The following is a 22490-nucleotide window of genomic DNA, read 5'->3' as shown; positions in this document are numbered from 1 at the left end:
GGAGAGCAGTTGAATGGAATCCTTAGAGTACATGATTAAACTTTACTCTGTTTCTATAAAAATGTGTTTATATTTTCTCCCAAGATATTTCTTTGAATATCCTTTCCATTGCCTTCACTGGTAGATAGAGTTAACCACATTTCTATCGTGGGTTAATTGCATCCATGCCAACAGAAAAAGGAAGAGAATGGACCTGGCTCGTTATTAAAAATAATCCATCCCCAAAGCCTGAAAGGTACTGCAGAGCAATGGATACAATACTGAACTTGAAGTCAGGAACTCTTGAATTCAAATCCTGCCTCAGTCACTGGCTAGCTGTATGACCTGGACAACCTTTCTGTGCCAGTTTCTTCATCTGTAAAATGAAGGGAAGAGAGTAGAACTTGCTGGCCTCTAAGGTCCCTTCCAACTCTTGAGATCTACAAAGACCAGAGTTGTTAATAAAGAGGTGAAAAGTAAATCAATAATCATGAAGTTGAGGGACAGAAATTAAGTCTTAAGTTACAAATGCAGATCTGGTATTGTTGATGTTGGGACAGATGAAACATGGAAGAATCAAGGTTTTGTGTGCCCAGTGGTGTTAGGAGCTATTTGCTTAGAGCTCTAAGCCCCACATCTGCTTCTGTACACACTATAGCAAAAGCCTCTATCCCACAATTAGGCACATGAAAGAAAATATTAACCTATACAGTATGTGGAAGACTTTCCTTTTGACAGCCCTTCCCCCCTCCTCAAGATCGTGAATTAGGAAGAATAAGAATTAGCCACAGGCATAGGTTCAGTGGATCTCTCTATAACCAGGTGTGCACAACACCCAACAAACAGATTCCTATTCAGACATTATTGGTCCAGATGCTGACCATTGAATCAATCCATTTATCTGGTTGTTTTACAGATGTGAAATTCTGCCCTCCAGTACAATCAGGCAATGCAGAGGGTGCAATGAGGAGACAAGTCAAGCTGTAAACTTCATACTGACATGGGTCAATCTAGGGATTTCTAGCCAAGTATTACGTGGCTGAAATCATAAAGCACCAAGGTCTCAGAAGAATTCACATTACAAATAGTTAAGAGCAATGGAAAGAAGCTCCATGGGCAATAGGCATGAGCAGGCTGCTACCCATTTCCAGCAGCAGTTTGCACCTCAGAAAGGAGAAAAAAATACATATTATTTAGGACAAGAAAAGGAATTATGTCATAGCAAGAGAGAAAGAATTTGGGAAAACTGAGTCTTATTCTGGAATGCCCTCATTTAAAAAGATCAAGAGGAAGGCTTTTTCAGCACATTGAGTAGATTCTTTATGGAGGATTATGGAAAAACTTGGGCAAGAATTACACAGACTGTGAAGACAAAGAAAGACTGTGTCTGTATTAATGGGGGAAATGTCCATATCGCAAAGGTAGACCCAGTAAAATAGTGGTCCTTTAATATGAGCTGCCTCTTCTCCCACTCTCTTCATCTCAAAACCCTCTGACATCATCTCCCATTCTCTTCTCATTTCTCTCAGTCTCTGACAAAGAAGTAGGCCTCCTCTTTGTCAAGGTCAGCCCCTGTGCGTGTATACCTAATCTCATCCCTTCTCATCTTCTCCAGTAAATTACATCCTTCTCTCTTGCAAGAAATGGGAGAGGGGGTAAGAAGAAAAAGCATAGAGTCAGTTTCCAGGTTAGTTCTGAGCCAAGATACTGCTATTTAAAATAAGCCCAACCAACCCCATGGCTACCCAGAACTAAAACAATGCCCATTAGTTCCAGCTTTTTCCTTACCACTAAGTTTTATATCTTATGTCTTTATGTCTTCCAGTATTTTCCCTAAGCCGTCCTTTTGAATGAAAGGTACATTATAAATAACTATTTCCCTTCCCTCCCCTTTTGAAATTAAATCTTTGGTCAATGTCTGATCCAAGAGACCTCCCTGAGGTCAAGGACCGTTTCTCATTTTTATCAGTATTCCTAGTGCCTTACTCATTGTAGGCACTTAAAAAATAAATGCTGGGGGCGGCCAGGTAGCACAGTGAGTAAGAGCACTGGCCCCAGAGTCAGGATGACCTGGGATCGAATCCGGGCTCAGACACAGCACCCACCCAGAAACACCTGGCTGTGTAACCTTGAGCAAGTTACTTAACCCCAATTGCTTTAAAAAAAAAATAAATGCTGGGTTAAACTGAATAATGATGGGCCATCCCACTTCCTTATTTTACACTCCCACTTTAGTGCACAAAGTTTAATCTTCCATGACATTTTACTGGGAAGAATTAAAAAAAAAAAGAATTGGCAGATTAGTTTATTAGATTTATGAAAGGCTGTTTATTTTTCCTCAATCCACTGTGGCCATTAGGCTATGGATCCATATTACCTTTTATTTATCTTTATAACTCCACAAGTATCTTTGGCCTTCCCTTCTTGATTGTGGTTTGGCAAAAGGCTCTTTCCTCATTCACTACAGGCTTTGCCATGCATCAGTATGTGGCAGTGGCACTCTTTTGAACAATAGCTAGTACATGGGGCTTTCCTACCTAGAAGGACTCAGGGGAGTGGACCAGGGGTTGAAAGTACAAAAAAAAAGGAAAAGGAGAGGTCAGATTTCAAAACCAACTCTCATGCATCTGCTTAGGTACTAAAGATGCTCAGCTTTGCTGATTTGACATGCCTTGCGCCTCTACCCTTGAATGAGCCTATAGAGGATGATGAGAAGAATGGAAATGCCCCAAGTGGTCATTTCTATGCTTCAACATTTTTAGAGAGATGTAGCAAGCCCCCAGGGGTGCCTATTATAAGTTATATTTTCAACCAAGTGTGTCAAGTGAAAGGAAAACCTATCTGTGCTTTTTTGGCTTAAGGGAAATTAGTCACATAAATAAAGAGAGCCATTTCTGGGTTGTATGTCTTAAGAGAGATTCAGAAAACTTAGAAAGGAATTTCATTCCCATGCCACGAGATCCATATGCCAAGCCCTGGAAGATTTAACCCTTTCATGCCTTGGACTCCTGCTCTGGCTCCCCCACTCATCCCACCTTTGATCCCACCTCAGTCACTTATTAGAGATAGACCTAGGGTCAGCAAACTTCACTCTCCAGCCATCTCTTCACCAGCCACCATGCTGTGTGCAGGTGCTCCATGTCCCTTCCCACCCCTCCACACGGTGCTTCGTGCATAGTAAAGACTTAATAAATGTTTTCTTACTCTCCTGCCCCCCCAAAAAAAGAAAATTTAGAGAATGTCTAGGGAAGATTCCAAATATGATCAATAAGTTGGAAGTTAGACTATACAGAGAGGTTCAGAGGATTGTAGATTTAAATCTGGAAGGGTCCTGAGAAATCATCTAGTCCAACTGTCTAATTTTACAAATGAGGAAACTAATACCCAGAGAGGGCTAAATGCCTTGTCCATGGTCATACAGTGAGTCAGTAGCAGAACTGAGATTTGAACCCAGATTCTCTGACCCTAATTCCAGAGCTCCTTCTACTATACAATTGCAGGATCTATGATTATTTAGCTTAAATAAAATACAACTTAATTAATAACTGTCAAACTATTTATCTGATTACTGTGTAGAACATTAGTTCAAACTGTTTTCCATTTCCATCTAAACCAGGTCAAGAAGAATAGAGGAAATGCTAGTTATGTTAAATATAAATAGTAGAGAATTCTCAACAATAAAAACTTAAAACACTGACATATGTAAGCATGAGAAATATAGATTATCCTTCCTGGGAGTTATTTTTAAATGGCATAGATTTTCATATACCCAAGATGCTTTTAGGTGTGGTTTTGTCTACAGGCGGATAGAGTATACTAAATGATATTTGAGGTCCTTTTTCAACCCAGTGATTCAGTAGTTGATCAATACAGACACATGCCTTCTGAAGTAAGTTTAAAGCTTAACTAGCATGGCCATTCTCATACAGGGCAAGGCTTGCTGCTCCCAAAGGGGAGACCTATTCCAAACACAAATAGCAATCAATTCACCAAGATAACAAAGGGCCTTGAGTGTGTTTTTATACAAGGATTAGTTGGAGGAACTGGGCCTGGGTAACCTGACAGACACAAGCTGAAGGACCTCCTGGTTGTCTTTACGTATTTGAAGGGTTGTCATGAGGAACAGAAATTTAACTTTTTCTTTTTGGCCTCAGAGGGCAGAAGGTGCAAAAAAGCAAAATTAGTCTTGATATCTGGGATAACTTTCTAATAGAACTATCCCAAAATGGAATGAGTTGTATCCAGAGACAGTGTGTTTCCCTTCATTATACTCTTCAAGCAGAATCTGGATAGAATTTGTTATCGTGGGGCTTCATTTTGGGTATGGGTTGGGCTAGGTGGCTACTCTAAATTCTGTGATTCTGTGTGGATTTTCATCATTTTTGCCTGTACTGTTTCCTGCTTCACAGGAAAAAAGATGGACACTTTCCTTAGGGAAGGAGTGTTTGAGAAATGGAGAACAGCTCCTAACCTGTCTCTTTCCAGAAAGGGTTAAATGTAGATACCAAGACTAGTAGCTGTGTGTCATCAGAGAAATGTTTTGCATACTGATTAATTAATGTTTATGAGAAACAAAGGGATCCTAAGATTAAAAAAACCATTGGAGAAAGGCAAAACAATTATTATAATAATGTTATTGGTACTGTTCCAAATTTATTAAGGTCTGAAGTTTAAATTCCTACACAACCACACTGTGGAGACCAAGCTGTCAGTAATCATTGCTGTCAGCTGGATGTCTGTCTCTTTATAAAGCCAACAGGGAAAAAGGGGCAATAAAAGAAATTATTAAACAACAACAATGGAAAAATCCAATAGCAGGGAAAGATTTTTCATCTCTTGAATTGTAATAAAGGAAAATGTTGGCACTCGCTCTCTTTATTTAATATACTTTTCAGATTGTGATAAATAACATTCGTGGTCTTCTGCTGAATGTTTATGTTTCTGGAAAACTTGTGCACACTGAGACAGGAGCCAGTGGTTAGAAAAGCTCTGTTGTAACAAATTCAGGTTCTAATAGATGAGAACCACCTGCTCTGGAACAATGAATGAATGAATGAATGAGCATTTATTAAACACTTTCTATGTACCAAACACCACAGAGGGAACAGGAATAGCAGGGGCAGAGATCTCTGTTACTTGTACTAGATGGAATGGAATCAGAGCCATTTGCTCTGATTCTTGGGTCTGTCCCTTTAAAGTTGGTAAGTCAGAGAGATTTTGCTGAGCAAATGCCACTTTGGGATAAAGAATGCAAAAAGTTTTAGCCTCACACTGTGATAAATATTTGAGGTCTACGTCATCTCCTTTCTATGTTGCAATCAAAGTTTTGCAGTTTTAAGACTAGAAACTGCCCTCTGAGAAGGAGAAAACTGAATTTAGATTACAGCTGGGTTGTATTTCATGCTACCTTAAAAAGCAGACCTCTAGAGACTTACACAAAACAATTAAGCGACTGCCTTTCCAACTCCTATCACCATTATTGACAACCCAAACAAATTGGATTATCTTTCTTCCAAAGGGCTCTTCTTTCCAGATTAGAGCTGAAGCAACACTCAGTCCAAGAGCCCTGAACATAGCAGGCCCTTAATAAATGCTTATTATTGATGGTGATAATCAGAGCTCCATTGTTGTTCAATCCTTTCAATCATGTCTAACTCTTCTTGGCCCCATTTGGGGTTCTCTTGGCAAAGATACTAGAGGAGTTTGCCATTTCCTTCTCCAGCACATTTCACAGATGAGGAAACTGAGGCAAACAGGGTTAGCCCATAAGATCTACATACACAATGTCAAACAAATCAAACAGCAGAAAGAATTTTAAAAGAGGATATTCATTCATAGGTGGAAGACATTTATTAAGCACCTACTATGTGCGCTGAAGCATTACGTGGTGGATAGAGAGCCAACTTTGGAATCAGGAGGACATAGGTTCAACTCTGCCACATACTGGCTATATGAATCTGGGCATGTCACAACCTCTCAGAGCCCTGAGGCAACTCTCAAAGACTATTAAGCCAAAAAGTGGATGCCAATCTGTTTTGGAGAAAATAAAAGGAATTCTTATACCAATGAAACCACGGATCTAGTCCCCCCCAAAATGGGCAGGTACTATTCTAGGAGGCTGGGGATTCAAAGACAAGTTTGAAACAGCCAGTCACCTCAAGGAGGTTGCACATGTCCTAATCATAAGGGAAAATTCCATTTCAGGGTAAGCAAAAAAGCCCCAGTTGGAACTCCTTGGGCAGAAGGTGGTTAGTTAAGCAACATTCCTGATTCACACTGTGTATGTGTGATTAACTGCTTTTGTCGCGGGACTTTTAGAGGAGATGAAAGCTGGAAATAATCAGTCAAAACTTATAGGGTCATCAAATTGGCAATAAGGAGCCTGCTAAATCACAGTGATTTTATCTCTTACCATAATTGGTCACTGCTTAGCTACTCATGACTTTATGCTCACTCACCTACGTTATTTGTTTTGTCTCATCTTGTCCCTTGGGGCAGTTACTACATGCTGGAAAACAGACCAAGGAATATCTATGGAATGGTTTGCTACTCCTGCTTGCTCGCACCCCCAAACACCAAAGAATGTAAGTTGCCCTTTTGGTTTCATTTTTCGTCTTTAAATAGATAATGATAATAATATTAATTAATGATGATGATGATAATTGTAATCATAATATAAGCAAGAACCATTTACATCCTTTCCAAGAGATAACCCTGCTGCACACTCAAGAACCAGACTTAATTAATTTGTCCTCTTTCCAAAGTTTTGGGAATTGGAGTGTTTGGGGACCTGGAATAAATTAGTCCACCTGGCCATTCGCTACTAGGTCAGAATCTCAGAGTACTGGAACACACAGAAAATAAAAGATCACATCATAAAATTCCCACATTTTCCAAATGAAGAAATTCACTAGCAGTTTTTTCGACCCACAAAGCTTGAAAAGTTACTTTGGGGGAAGAAACAACTTCCTAGGAAATAAACCTAGCCACATTAGGACAACTGATTTGTAGCTAAAAGGGATTTTTAGAGGATATCTAGTCTAACTCCTTTTTAGAGGTGAGGAAGCTAAAGCCCGGAAATATGATTTACTTGGGCAAGTCACAACCTCTATATACTAAGCCAGTGGTGTCAAATTCAAATAGAAATGGGGCCACTAAGCCACACATACAATTTCTGCAGGCCATATATTGACTTAGAAAACTACTATTGGGGCAACTAAATTGCTGAGTAGATTGAGCACGAGCCCTGGAATCAGGAAGACCTGAGTTCAAATCCATACTTATTCAGATCAATACTTATTAGCTATGTGACCTTGGACAAGTCACTGCCTCAAAAAAGAAAGAAGAAAACTACATATTAGCATTATATATATTTTTTATATTTTTATTTATTGTCATAAATATTTCTTAGTTATATTTTAATCTGGTTCCACACTCTGGAGTGTAGTGGGCTATGGGTGGCCCACATGCTGTAAAGCAGCTCTCTATAACTGCATTGCAGAGAAGATTCTGGCCTACATTGGTAGAGGAAGTTTCCTTACCTCTTACCAATTAAATCTCAGGTCCAGTCCCTATCTCAATCCCTATGGAGCTGGCAACAAACTAAAAGATTTGGGCACCAGGACACAACCCAGCTTAGTGCAAAAAGGGTTGACCACTTGGGTGATGAATTTTGAGAAGGCAACAATAATTCAAAAAAGCTTTCTAAATTAATTAACAATTTAGTTTCATCTTCTCTTGAGGGACAAAAGTGAAAGCAACGTGGTGTGTTTTTCTTAAATGATTGCTAGTGCATGAGAAGATAAGACAACCTTTTACCTTCCTTTTCTCACAGGATGCTGCCTTATGATGGGCAAAGAGTAGGATAAGGAACAGCTTTTTGTTAATAGTTTATTATTTTTGATTTTCAAACAGCAAATATTTTTAGTCTGTTCCTCCCGTAACTCTCCAAATCAAGCATATTGAAACAAACAAACAAAAAAAAACCAAAGCCTTCAATACATAGCTTACCCGGTCCAGCAAAACAAATTCCCACATTGGCCATGTCTTAAAATTCATGTCTTTTTCTGCATTTTTAAGTTAATCACCTCTCTGTCAGGAGATGAGTGGCATATTTTGTCTTCTTTCCTTTGGATTCATGGTTTAACATTGCATCGATCATAGTTCTAAAGTCTTGCAAAATTTTTCTCCATAATATTGTTATCATTATAGAGACCTTTCTAATTCTGCTTACTTTGCTCTCTGTGTTTGCAATGACCTTCCTATTTTCCTCTAAAATTCTCCATTTCATCATTTTTTATGACCCAATAATATTCCACTGCATGCATATGACAATTTATTAACCGGTTTCTCAGAAAGAGGACACCTTATAGTTTCTGATCTTTGGAGATCAAGAAAAGAGTAGTTGGAAATATATGAGTACATATAAATCCTTTTCCTCTTTCTCTTATTTCTTTATGACTTTGGCTTGTAGCGGTATAGTGGAAACCTTCATAAAAGAAAGAAGAGAAAAAGGGAGAATATATAAAAATATCTCCTCCTTCCCTCTACCTCCAGTACTGTGAAGCTCTATCCAAAGCGTTGTCCTGCAGCTCAGAATGACTGTACTGTAATTGGGGCAGGGGGTATCTGTAGAGTGGGATGGAGCAACCTCTCTCTCCCACTTGGCAGATCTTCAAAAGCATTAAAGTAGACAAACACGGCAAGGATGGATTTGCTGGCTTTTTAAATCTGAGGTTGTCTACACCTCAATATGTAAATGACTACACAAATTAGGGGAAACTTGTGGGCTTCCCAGCAGGTTATCATAATGACCCATGGTGAAACTGGCTTCCATCACCAACCACTCCTCAAATGGGAGAGTCAATACAACTCAATCCCCAAAACTTAGCAACATAAATTCCTAATTTGACAGGGTTGTAGAACACTTACTCCCTATTTAAAAACATCTCTTCCTAATTAGAAAACAAGAAAAATATTTTGCTTTCTTCTTGGGGGTTCATTTAGCTTGAATTCTTTCCAAATTTTCCAGAGTTCTGCATTTGTGCATTTTTGATGCAGGTCATAAGTTTCGATGTTAGCTCTGAAAAGAAAAAGGCTTAGTTTCGGTAAGAAGGTCACAGTGGAAAAGAGGGCTGAATTCACTAAGTTCCAGGAATTTAGACTTGTTCATTTGAATACACATGGATTGTGCCATGGAGTGCCTATAATTTTGATAGGCGTGTCCTCAGCAGAGCAATGGAGTCAGACCTAATATTTGAATCTCTTAAAACATGTGTAAATTAAACATGCAATAACATATTACCATTAAGGTTACAATCCTGGAAGAAGGTAGAGCAGCATGATTGATAGAAATCAATCAGTGAGCATTTATTAAGGACCTACTATCGCTAGAAATTATGCCAGGAAGAGCTTCGTGCTGACATGCATACAGAAACCCAGAACTCAATCCTAGTCCTGCAACCAGCTAATGATGTGATCCTTAAGTACATTATTTTACCTCTCTAGTCACCCCTAAAATGATGGGGTTTGGAGTAGATGAAGTTTCAGAGTATAGCATGTGGAACAGAACACTGAACTAAATCAGGAAACCTGAGTTCTGTCCCCCTCCCCTCCAAAGACACAGGAAAACGTGTTACATGCAACTTTCAGATGAGCTGAAGTAAGTGTCCTCTGCCTATCAATCGGTCGTCAGCTTCCCTATCTATGCTAGGTCTCACTCTACATGTCCGTGCTTTCCTAGGACTTTTTCTGAAGGATCTTTCATAAGTTTTCATGTGCTTTCATAAGCACAACCATATGAAAAGTTTAGAATATTTTGCTTTAGCCATCTTTACTAAGACTTTAACTCCTTTTGTGGTTGCGTCCATTCAAATAAGCCCAAATGACATGAGCTGCACCAAAAGTCTTTGTAATTCAGACCCATCAAAGCCACTGAAAGGGCCCTAATAGTGACAGGAAATTTAAGGAAAATAACAAAGGGGATAGCTTATGGCTACCAATCTTGGAACACTACAGTCTCCAAACAATTATACTGAGCACCCCTCATGGGTGTAAGTGATAGGTGTAGAGAAGCTGTAACACAAATCAAATGGAGAAGTCAAATTAGCTTATAGACCTCTATTTAAAAATAGTCCTTTTCATGAGGCTTGAAGCAAAACAATATAGATTCCAGTCGCTCTCTCCCTCCACCCCCCCCCCCGGTTACTTCAACTATTCCCTTCCATGTCCAGGAAGATGCTGTCCAGCTGCCAAAGCCAGCCTAACTGACCCTTAGGTCATCCTTAAGTTCATGCGCTTGACTCGGTAACTGTGTCTGTTTCATGATAAGATGCATACTGTGGAAGAGTCTGTACATAGCAGTTATATGGTCCCCTCCCACACATGATAGATATATTTTCCTGTTTGCTAATATGTACATACATACATACATACACAGGGTGTCCTAAATTTAGTCTTATTGCAATTTTAATGACATATTATGTATAGTGGGCCCAACTCCACCACTGATCGTCACAGAAACTTTGACCCACTTTGTTTCTAGCCTGACCAGTTCACCTCTCCCTTAGATAGTCTGGTGCCCTCCTGGTGCCTGCTCCTGGAGGCGATTTAGTGAGGACACCTAATTGGCTTTAGCCCAAATGCAGCCTAGATCTCTTCAGGGGTGGGGAACCTGTGGCCTCGAGGTCACATGTGGCCCTCTAGGTCCTCAAGTGCATCCTTAAACTAAATCCAAACTTCACAGAACAAATCCCCCTAATAAAAGGATTTGTTCCGTAAAACTTGGACTCAATCAAAAGGCCACACAGGACCCTGAGGCCACAGCTTCCCCACCCCTGGAACCTTAAGCAATCCACTAGCCTTAGCCTCCCTGAGTAACAGGTTTCATGTATCTGCCACCATGCTTTGCACCAATTGTGTTTTTTAATTGAAACTCTGAGCAGTCTTAGCCACTAGGATAAGGAAGTACTTTTTCATTCCATGAATAAGGAACTCCAAAGAAGGACCAGAACAAAAGTATGTCAAAGAAATTTAAGTATAAACAAGACAGGCTTGTGATATGTGCTAATAGATGGACATCCCTGTGAAAAATCAAGGAAGGCCACCAGCACATTGGGTGGACTCCCATTGTCAAACTTACAGGGTAGATGGACAAGGGTCAGACTATGGGCAACCATGGATAGGCTGAGATCTGTATCACTGGAGGAAACATCCATATGTGTGAGATCCCAGATATCTTAGGTAGACAAGTGAGGATATCTTAGGTAGACATCAATCCCTTTTCAGCATTTAAATGAGATAGATTCTACACAGGCTCAGGATCAAATTCTCCTTTAGGTCCTATTTACAAATTCTAAAAAAGGATAGGATAGCATAGCCTAAAGTTATTATTCTGCAAAGTCAAGGTTTTAAAGGTTCTATTTTCTAGCAAGGGTGGGAAACCTGCAGCCTCAGGGCCACATGTGGCCTTCTAGATCCTCAGGTGCAAAACATATCCTTTTATTAAGGGGATTTATTCTGTGAAGTTTGGGTTCAGTCAAAGGGCTGCACTTGAGGACCTAGAGGGTCACATGTGGCCTTGAAGCTAAAGGTTCCCCACTCCTAATCTAGCCTATTGTCCCCTAAACACCCTTGCCATGTTTCCCAAGGGCCACCGCATTTCATGGGCTCCAGTTAATCAGAAAATGTTTATTGAACACTTGCAGTATGCCCAGCTATGGGTCAGACAGTGAAACAGTATTTTAGGCAATAGTTTCACCAGTGCTTGTATGTTCTGGAAACCCACAAGGGATATTTTAACCCTTTGGGTACCATATTGCCCTATTGCAAGTGCATATCAACACAATCATCTTTATTTTATTTTATTTTTTATTTTTGTGCTTTTTGGAGGGCAATTGGGGTTAAGTGACTAGCCCAAGGTCACATGGCTAGTTTTTTTGTGTTAAGGTTGAAGATTTGAACCTCCATGGCTGGTGCTCTATTCACTGCGCCACCCAGCCGCCCCTGCAATCATCTTTAGTACTTGCTTCAGGGATGTTTCAGCCTCTGGTGAGGAAGCACCATATAACAACGGAAGGAAGACTGAATTTGGAGTCAAAGGATCTAAGTTCACATTTGGGTTTTACATTTGTGATCTTAGACAAGTTCCTCAGTTCCTCTGGACCTCCCTTTCTTTCTCTGTATAATGAGAGGGTCAAACCAAATGACACCTTAATATCTTTCTAGAGTTATTTAGCCCTGAGATCTAATAAGTTTTCATCCTCCTCAGCTGTATATATGTCTCGTAGGTGCATGCTGGCCTATTTATGGGATTAACTAAAATCTCAAAAGCATTATTACAATCTATGATTACACAACATAGAGGTATCGCTGTCTAACCATGCACCCTTAAGGGCTGATCAGATGGCTCCATGTCAGTAAGACATAATCAGGACTGGGCATAGCTTTCCATCTTCCTCCTTAGTCAGACTGCTATGGAATCAGCACCAAGGAGACCCAGAAGCAGACTAGTCTTTTTGATCTGGACATCACATCACCTCACGTCACACCAGTTCTAGCAGAGATAACCACTTTGTTTTCTGATGTAAAGTGGTCACCATCATCCTTATTTAACCTTTCTTAGAAAATGATTGGGGCAGCTAGGTGGCATGGTAAATAGAGCACCAGCCCTGGAGGTTCAAATCCAGCCTCAGACTCTTAACACAAAAAAAACTAGCTGTGTGACCTTGGGCAAGTCACTTAACCCCAATTGCCCTGCCTTCTCTCCTCCAACAAGCAAAAAAAAAAAAAGAGATGATCCCTCTGGATCCAAATTTGTGATCTTTTCTCAGTCTTGTTTCTTTAACAAATTGTTGTTGCTGCTTAGTCGTTTTCAGTTGTGTCCTACTCTCTGTCACCTCATTTGGGGTTTTTGTGGCAAAGATCCTGGACTGGTTTGCCATTTCCTTCTCCAGCTCATTTTACAGATGAGGAAACTGATGCAGAGTTAAGTGAGTTGCCCAGGATCACACAACTAGTAAGTGTCTGAGGCTAGATTTGAACTCAGGAAGACAAGTCTTCCTGCCTCTAGGCCCAGTTCTCTATCACTGCACCACCCGTCTGGCCAACAAATTAATGAAATGTCCAATTCAAAATGCTCTAGAAAGGGAGGAAGCAAGTGGTTTACAGTATGTAATAGCTATGTGGCCCAGTAGAATCTGAAGAACATAATGTTTAATTTTCTTTTCCATATTGAAAGGACATTGATTCATTACATGAGCAAATAAACTGAAAAATACCAGGACAGAAGGGAGTAAGCCTTTATGTAGCACCTATTACATCCATGCACTATGTTAAACACTTTACAAATAACATCTCATTTGGTTCTTCAAAACAATCCTGTGAGGTAAATGTTATTATTATCCCGATTTTACAGTTGAGGAAACTGAAGCAAATAGACATTAGGTGATTTGTCCAGGGTCACACATCTAGTAAGTGTCTAAGGCCAAATTTGAACTCAGATCTTTGTGACTCCAGGCGTAGCACTCTGTCCTTAATATGGCTGCTGGTGTGACAAAAAGCTTCATAACCCACCAGACTGCTTTTTAATCACTGCTGGGTTGGTTCTTTATAGACCAGCTGAGAACCTGCAATGTGTTTTTGTAGTTAAGTTATAACCTCTAGGTAAAGAAGTTTATAGTGAAAAATTTTATGTCCCCAACCCTTATGGGGCACTGCTATTCTAGCACATGGCTACAGAGTGTGTAACCTAAATTCAGACCACCATGGCTCTCTTCTCCGCCCATCCTGAGACCGACAAGCCAGGAAGAAGTCTACACGAATTTCCCGGTTTCTGCCTGAATCCTGTTTAAATCTCACAGATAGTCTATGAGATGTCAGAATTTCAACCAAAGTTGAGATTGAGCTTTGGACATCAAGCAGATTTTAGAATGTTGTGGTGTGTTCTTAACCCCAAAGAGAATAAAAACTTCTTTTATGGGAGAGGAGGAGGAGCAGGAGGGGCAGGTGCTTTTCTCCTTTGGGGAATTTTTCCCATTCCCCCAAAACTTTCACTTATAATTAACAAAAGATCTAGAGAAATTGGATCTTTTGGATTCACCTTGTACTGCAGGTGCATTCATTGGCACACTCTTTAAAACCACATCCAAGGCCTGAAGTTGGCACTTTTTGACAAAATCTGCCCAATTATTCTCATTGATAATAGGCTTAGCGCGCATGTAAAAACTGTAACACCTACTCATAAAAAGGTGAAAGATACTGGCATTCCAAGGGTGGGAGGATCTACATAGAGCACATGGTCCACAACCTTCAGGAGTAATAGCATCCCATTCTAGCAACGGGGGATAAGTGGGGAGAGGGTCCTAGCTGGACAACTCCCACATGCCCAGGAGCCCACAGATGCATCACATAAGGTATGGCTTGAGAGCACCCAAAGTCTTTCTTTTCTTCCTTTGTGCTGTCATTGAGTCCTGTAAAAATGTCTAGTCTCCCACCAAGGAGTTCTTCATCTTGCAAACTGTGCTGTCGCTAAAAATGAAAGGACTAGGTAGGAACAGGGCTTGGGCATGCCTGGCAATCTGAGGTCACAGAGTTGGCAAAAGGAGAAAGAGAAATTATGGCGAACTCCCTAATTCTACAAAGTTAACTCATCTTCTGTAGAGGAAGTTATCCATGCCTTCTCTAGGACCCAAACATTAGAGGATCCCAATGGGCTAAGTACTAAGAAGATGTTTTCCCAGAAGACCCCACCCTGAGTTAGACTACCAAGGATAGTCAGGCATCTGTGTGCTTTTCCTGGTTCAAATGGGAGGGAATAGTATTAAATGCCATTAGACGTACTGCCTTATTCTCTGGTATTTTAGAATCTTCATGGTCTCTTCTTTGGGACTCTTTTGGCACAAATATGCTCTCCAAGAGGAACAACTGCCTCGGTTATGGGGCCTGTTTCTCTGCAGCCTTTCCTAGCAAGAGGTCCTGACCCCTCTCCTTTGTCCATCCCCCAACTCTGGACCTTAAGATTCATATGCTTTGGAAAACAAACAGGTGCATTATATAACTTTAGGGAACCAGTAGATATCCATATTGCAGAGAACAGGCTTCAATATTTCAATGGCTCTGTGTTCTCACTGCTGTGGGCACAGCTACTCCAATGGTACTAGTAATTCTTTCTCCCCCTATGATATCCTTATCCTTGTCTTCCCATAGATCCTCCAGACACCTGCCACAGGTTTTCCTCTGATATTTTAATATTTCGTAGCTACCAGTGAAACATTCAGGCTGTCCATTTGCTGTCTCTTGCTCCTCCCACATGACCAGGCCACTTCCTTTTCCAGATAGGCATTTTTTTCAATGATACCCCTTATGCTGCTTTTGATGAGTAGGTCATCATGAGATGCCATAGACTATTTGTGCCAACAGAGAACAGAGAAACTTAACAATGATACTCAGACAGATGCAAGGTGTTGGCTAGCCCAGGCCTTACGATGAATGGCTGGATGGCTGAAAAAACATTTTTAAGTTATTACTTTCTGTGAAACGTTGGAGATACAAATGGAAAAAACCAAACAGTCCCTTCTCTTGAGGAGCTCTTGTTTTCTAATAGAGGCAAAAAACACATATAGGAGGTTTCAGCTGCAAGTCAGATGGGAAGACCCAGTGGTACCTACAGGGCACCAGCAAATGTAACTTTATTAATTAAAATAGGGGCAAAGGAGAGAAAAGGGGGTGGAAGCAGGCTCACAATGTCAACTAATGAAGTTTATTTAAAGAATTCTCCGCAGCAAGTTTGTAAATAAGTACCATATCAAAAAATTCACCATTGGCTAACTTTTGATTTTTGCCAGCCTAATGTCCTCTCAGAAAAATATGTTGTTATTAAAATAAGCGAAGAATTAAAATAAATTAATTCTCTGCTATTCACTCATTTATACATGACGTGAAATATTCATCCATCTTAGGCAATCAGCTATTTGTTAGGCCATTATACTCCTAGTTCAGTTAGACCCCATACTAAGGTCATTCTTTGAAAGATTAAGCCCCTAAACACTCTCTGGTGTTGCTAGCAATGTGTTGGAGGAAAGGCAGTTTGACACAGTGCAAAGAGTGGTGGACTTGAAGTCAGGAAAACCTGGGCTCAAATCCCACCTCATATTTACTACTGTGTTTCCCCGATAATAAGACCTATCCCAAAAATAAGCCCTCCCCTTACTGTGTAAGATTCCTCTAAAATAAGCCCTCCCCCGAAAATAAGCCCTATTGAGATTGCTACTGTAGTGAAGGTGATCCCCTGCGCTACACACTACATTACGGTACCCTCTGATGAACCGTTTCCCCACCGCCGTGAAACACACGCCGCGCTCCGAGCTGCATCCAATCAGAGCTGCAGCAGTGAGCGCATCATCCTGTTCTTCCCCAGTGATTTGCTTATTGAATAAAGGTACATTTTTTTGTTCACATTTACCTGTTTATTAAAATTGCTGTCAATGTTCATTAAGATAAGCCCTCCCCTGAAAATAAGCCCTCTGGTGTTTTTCTGTCCAAAAAAATTAATAAGACAGTGTCTTATTGTCGGGGAAACACGGTAGCTATAGAACACTGGGCAAGGCAGAGGCACAAGGACGTTAAGAGATTTCTCTAAAGTCACACAGCTAGTGAGTGACCTTGACCTATGCCTCATAGGATCATCGCTCGAGCTCTGAAAAGGACCTCAAAAGCCACCTCATCCTTATTTTACAGCTGAGAAAACAGGCGCAAGGAGGCTCCTCAGTAATTTGCCCAAGGTCTCACAAAGGAGTAGGCGTCAGAGGTGGGATCTGAACTCAAGTCCTCATGCTCCAGAGTTTCCATTCTTTCCAAACCACTGCTTCTACCTGTTCATTTATTTTTGCTGCATACTAAATTGCCTAAAACCCCTCCCTTTCTTTTCATTTTTTCCCACTATCCCTTCAATCTCTTCCTCAGAACATCATGCTCTTTCATTTTTAAACTACATACACAAGTATTTGAGGAAAGCACGGGAACATATTTTCCTTTAGAATTGCCTCTTCACTCTGTCCCTGACCTCTTCCACTGTGAGGCTAATTCCATTCCTGGCTGCTTAGCTATCATAAAAAGAAGCCATTTATGTGGAAATAGCACTCGGTCCTTTTCTCAGCTGCCTGTGGAAGAAGGCAGAGATTTAGCTACCATTCAGTTCCCCCTCCTTTGGACCAGGAAGCCATTCTCAGCACCTCTTTCCCACATCATGCTGGTTCAAATGCATTGGGGAGCATCTAACCCCATTCCAAGGGCTTTTATAAGGTTCCTTCATGTAGTAACACTTGGCAGGTTAGAGGGATGGAAAACAGTCTGAAAGGCTCTGGTATGGGAGGGAGGCAAAGATACATATGGCTAGGAGGTGAGGAGTAGCTTATTTAATTCAAGGTCAGAAGTTTAGAAATACCATTTAGATAAATCAGTGAAAGGTAAAAGACCTTCTTTCTTGTTACAGTCCTTCCCACAATCTGACCGTTTGCACTCTCCCACCCATCTTTCTACCTTCTACCCAGAATGCAACATTTCTTTATTAGAACTTAGGGATAAATGAACCATTGAAGTGTGTCTGATACTGCTGCTGAGGCCAAAAGAGCAGAGGAGAAATTATTCAATTAGCATAAGCCAGAGTTCAGCTGTAGAAAAGGGAAAGGGGTGAAAAATGTGGATCCAATTGGGGAGCTGGCGAGCCCCAGCCTGTCACTTAATCCAAAGGGCAGACAAGGCTTCATATAGTCAATTCCTGTTTTGTTCAGGCTGAGAAAAAACTATTGTTGACTTGTTGCAGCCTGCAAGAATTGTTTGGCATCATAATTGTTTAATCAACCTTCGCCAGAGGATGCTAAGAAATTTTGTAAATTTGATCAACTGTGTGGGCCAAGGTCTCAGCCCCCTCCCCAGACCACAGGCCTGGACTTCTTAGTGTTTTCTTCCCAGCCTACCTCAGCCTCATCTGGTCAGAAAGAAATGACAGGATAGAGAGATGACCCCTATCTATACTGCCCAGGGTCCTGAAGGTCTTTCTTATGATCCCTTGATTATCTTACCAAAACATTAGTGGATAAATTTTTAATGTCTTGTTTGCTTTGAAAAGGAAGTTTGGGCATGACTGAAGCTAGCTCTTAGTATTTTTTTTTCTTTCATAGTATCTGTTAAACTTTGATAGGGTGTGACCTGATACTACACAAATGTTGCATGAAACATGACATTTATGTTCTCTGTGCAGCGTATTCATTGGCTTTGGAGTTGAAGTCAGAGGACCTGGGTTCAAATCCAGACTCTGTCACTCATTACCTTGGATAACATTAGGCAAGTCATTTAGTCTTTCTGGGTCTCATCTTCCTTATCTGAAATGAAGTAGTTAAATTAAATGGCCTCAAAGATCCCTTCCTGAGGCATCTAGGTGGTACAATGGATAGAGCACTGGGCTTGGAATCAGGAAAGTTCATCTTCCTTAATTAAAATCTGGCCTTAGACACTTACCAGCAGAGTGGCCCTGAGTTAGTCACTTAACTCTGGTTGCCTCAGTTTCCTCATCTGTAAAATGAGTTGGAGAAGGAAATGGCCAACCACTTCAGTATCTGTGCCAAGAAAACCCCAAGTGGGATCACAGAGAGTTAGACATGACTGAATAACAACAAGGTCCCTTTTATTTCTAAACCTGTTTTTGAACTGTTTTATAATGAACAAATCTCCTTATCATGTGGAGAGGACTTTCAACTGAAGGTGAATTTTTGCTTGATTATTCATAGTCACAACTTTGTATATAGACTCTCTGAAGAATAAAGCATTTGTTGGGAGTTGAGGAGGGGGGTCTTGAAAGCATGGATTTTAACTTTTATCTCAGTAAAGTCGGAAGAAGCATGCATTGTCTCAATTTTACAAATGGAGAAACTGAGGGAGAGGTGGAAAGGACTCCACTGTTCATCTAGTTCAAGCCACTCATTTTTCAGATAAGGAAACTGAGGTTAAAATGATGTTCCTAATATCCCAAGTTTCTTGAATCCAGGTCTAAAGCATTTTCTATCACATTGCGCTGAAAAAGCATTTTTTTCCCTCCAAATCACAAAACTTCTTAATGACATATTTACTTGGCTCCATGTACTCTGTGATCTAGTGATAATGGCCTTCTTGCTTGCACACAGCACTCCATCTCCCAACTTGGGCAATTTCACTGACTATCCCCCCCATGCCTTGAATACTTTCCCTCCTTATCTCTGCCTTCTGGCTTCCCAGCCTTCCTTCAAGTTCCAGTTAAAGTCCTTTCTTCTGAAAGAAGTCTTTCTCAGTTTTACTGCTCCCCTCTGAGGCTACTCTGTGTGTATGCACCCATATATACATACACACATATGTATATTTATATATGTATATATACATATGCATATATAACACACATATTTGCATGTGTATCCTGTATATAATTACACACACGCATTATTATCTATACATAGTTGTTTGTAAATTGTCTCTCCAGTTAGTCTATGAGTTCTTTAAAAGCAGGGACCATTTTTTTTGTCTTTTCTTTGTATGCCTAGCACTTAGTACAGTGCCTGGTACATAGTAGACAATAAATGTTAGTTGACCTGACTCAAGTTGACTTGGCAGAGTTGAGATGACAATTCAGTTTTCCTGAGTATTGCTCAAGACTGTAAATCTGTGACCCATCTTGGGGGGGGGGAGGAATGAGGGGGTAGTGTATGACTGGAGTTGGCACTCAGTTAGCGACAAAATCACTTGTCTTCCAACAAGACCCCTAAGAAGGCTCAGATGAAGTCAAACGCAGCAAACAGTAGACAAACATTTTCCTCTTTTTTCCAGTCCAAAGAAGGCTCTCCAACAAAGCTTCTCCTCTCCCCCTCTAGAAAGACAGAAGTAGTAGCCTCAATACCAAATAAATAGGTGGTACAAATGGATAGAATGAAGGGCTTGGAGTGAGGAATGCCTGAGTCAAGTCTTGCCTCCAACACTTCCTTGCCATGCGGTCAGGTCCCGTTAAAGGTGCATTCAGTGGCCGCTAAGATTCTCGCCAGCCCTAAATCCATGACCCTATGGAAATAGAGAAGAAGGAGAAAAAGAAATAAATGAAATATACAAACTTCATTGGAGCTTTTAGCTCCAATTTTCCTCTTCATTCAACCTTTGGTCAAACTATTATTGTGATTCTGTGTCTTTTTACCATAGATAGCTTTACTTTTCACCATGGCCAGGCTGAGTCCTTTATCTCAGCCAGATATTTTGAAAATGTCTGTCCTTGGGCACTATAGGAAATGACCAGGGGAGTGTGGATGGATCACCCAAATCTGCAACTCGAACCAGAAGGACCCGCTGCATTATCTTAGGCTATGCTCTGTCTGTTCCTGGGGAGAGGGCAGAGGCAGAACGAAGCCTATTTGATTCTTAATGTACTTATCCTCTTACTCCCATTTCTGGTGGAAAACCAATTAAAATGCTCAAGGTCAAGAATAAGAAAGTAAAGGGAAAAAAGGTTAAGATGAAATTGAGAAAGAATAAGGGCTGACACTAGGGCCATTGGTGTCAGGTTGAAAGAATCTTTCCAAAGGAAATTGGTAAAACTGGGCTAGGGCAAGCCTCCATGATGGATCCCTTGCTCCTGCAAAGTCCAAGGAGAAGGTTGGCTAGCTGGAACCTTTCAGAAAATCCCTCAGCTGATAGTGTGTGGGTAAAGGGGCAAAGATCCAGAATCTGTGAAGAATCTATGGACTCTAGAATGGGTCCAGAGGCTTGGATTAAGCCTACATAAATCTTCCAAAAGGTCTTTTTCATTTGATTTTGAAAAGGGTCTGCTTTAATAAACTACTCTGTTTGGGAGTTCTATAAAATTCAAATGTGGGTCTGGATTTAATAGATGACAAAGTAGGGAAACATATCCCTTCCCTTGACATTCTGTGCAAGTTTGATTCTCTCACTTTTTTAAATCCCCATATTTAGAGGGAAAGTCCTTTGAAACTCATTTTGGTTGCAAAGTTATTAGCTCGAAAGTCCGTATATCATCTCCTTGATAGAGCACTGTTTCATGCTACACAATGTTTCATAACATTAAGGTTCGTTATTTAAAGAGCATGTATATTTTGCTTCTTAGCAGGCTGTATGACATTTTTCATATACTAGCAGACAGTTTAATTTCCTGTCTAACCTGAGTGATGGGCTGGGGCCTGAGAGACTTTATGGTATTTAGCAGAACAGCAGAATATTATAGCATTTGCCATTTTTCAGTTGTGACATGGACCTGCCCAAATAAGCCAGTTTGCTGCTCCTTTGCCTACTCCTCTTAAAGCATTTTGTACAGTTTGCATTTGTGCTAAAAGCTGCTATTATTCAAAACGTTCTGACATCACCTCCTCAAGCATGCCTGCTGTCATTCCGACTAGACAGGTGAACTGAGCAGACTTTTTTCCCTGTGGTTTCCTGTGATTAGCGTCCAAAATAGGGCGTCTTAACCTGCAATCACTAGTCCACTAAAGGCTCCAAGAATAGATTTGAGGGTGAGGTCTGAGAATTTGAGTAGGAAAAAAATTTACCTTTATTTTTATTAACCTTTAACTGAAACTTAGCATTTCCTTCAATTATTTAGCAACATTTTTTTTAAATGTGGAATGCTTTATGAATTTATATGTCCTTGCACGGGGGCTATATTAATCTTCTCTGTGTTGTTCTAATTCTACTACATGTGCTGGTGAGCTGAACACTATCTTGGAAACATTTTTCTGAGAAGGGGTACATAGACTTTATCTGCTAAAATGGTCCATGGCACAAAAATGGTGAAGAAACTTGGATCCAAAGTAATTTTCCAAAATTTCATTAGTTCCCATAAAGATCTCTATGCTGCTTTTAAAATGATGCTTCCAGGGTGATTAGGAAGGGGGTATTTCTATTTTTTTTTATTTTTATTTTTTGCTTTTTGGAGGGCAATTGGGGTTAAGTGACTTGCCCAAGGTCACACAGCTAGTTTTTGTGTGCGTGTTAAGTGTCTGAGTCCAAATTGAACTCAGGTCCTTCTGACTCCAGGGCCAGTGCTCTATTCAATGAGCCACCTAGCTGCCCCTATTTCTATATTTTCATCAAGATGTTTAAATATTCAATATTAAAAGAAACTTCTTGATTCAAGAACCTTGTTTCTTTGGGAAGTATTTGTTGCAAGGGACAATCAGTCAATTAATAAACATTTATTAAATGCCTACTATGTGCTAAGCACTTTACAGATATCTCATTTCATCCTCACAACAACCCTAGGAGATAGGTGCTACTATGATGCTCACTTTACAGTTGAGAAAACGGAGGCAAACAATAAGCGTCAAATGGCCAATAAGTATCTGAGGCCAAATTTGAACTTAGTTCTTCCTGATTCCAAGCTCAGTGTTCTATCCACTGTTCCTCCTAACTGTCCCAACATTAAATAGATATAGATATGGAGGCAGAATTATTGTCTATATATATAGATAGATACACAGTATATGGAGGAA

The 22490-nt window shown here is 40.4% G+C and overlaps 1 protein-coding gene and 1 non-coding gene across 7 annotated transcripts in view; one reads left to right on the top strand and one right to left on the bottom strand.

Annotated features, from left to right (window-relative positions):
• Nucleotides 1-22490, top strand: part of EDAR (ectodysplasin A receptor) — a 133140-nt gene that overhangs the window by 94510 nt on the left and 16140 nt on the right. For all 6 annotated transcript variants that reach the window (XM_069094039.1, XM_069094035.1, XM_069094038.1 and 3 more), the window contains one exon: nt 6478-6563. In XM_069094039.1, the coding sequence (XP_068950140.1) occupies nt 6478-6563 (86 nt within the window). The remainder of the gene's footprint in view (nt 1-6477; nt 6564-22490) is intronic.
• Nucleotides 21613-21716, bottom strand: LOC138165801 (U6 spliceosomal RNA). The gene has a single exon (XR_011169466.1). It is a non-coding gene; the product is annotated as a U6 spliceosomal RNA (small nuclear RNA).

This window comes from Petaurus breviceps, unplaced genomic scaffold, assembly GCF_028583685.1.
Source record: "Petaurus breviceps papuanus isolate PSGF00001 unplaced genomic scaffold, PetGlider_PUasm1.0 214, whole genome shotgun sequence".
Lineage (NCBI taxonomy): Eukaryota > Metazoa > Chordata > Mammalia > Diprotodontia > Petauridae > Petaurus > Petaurus breviceps.
This window is presented reverse-complemented; position numbering and strand designations above follow the sequence as displayed.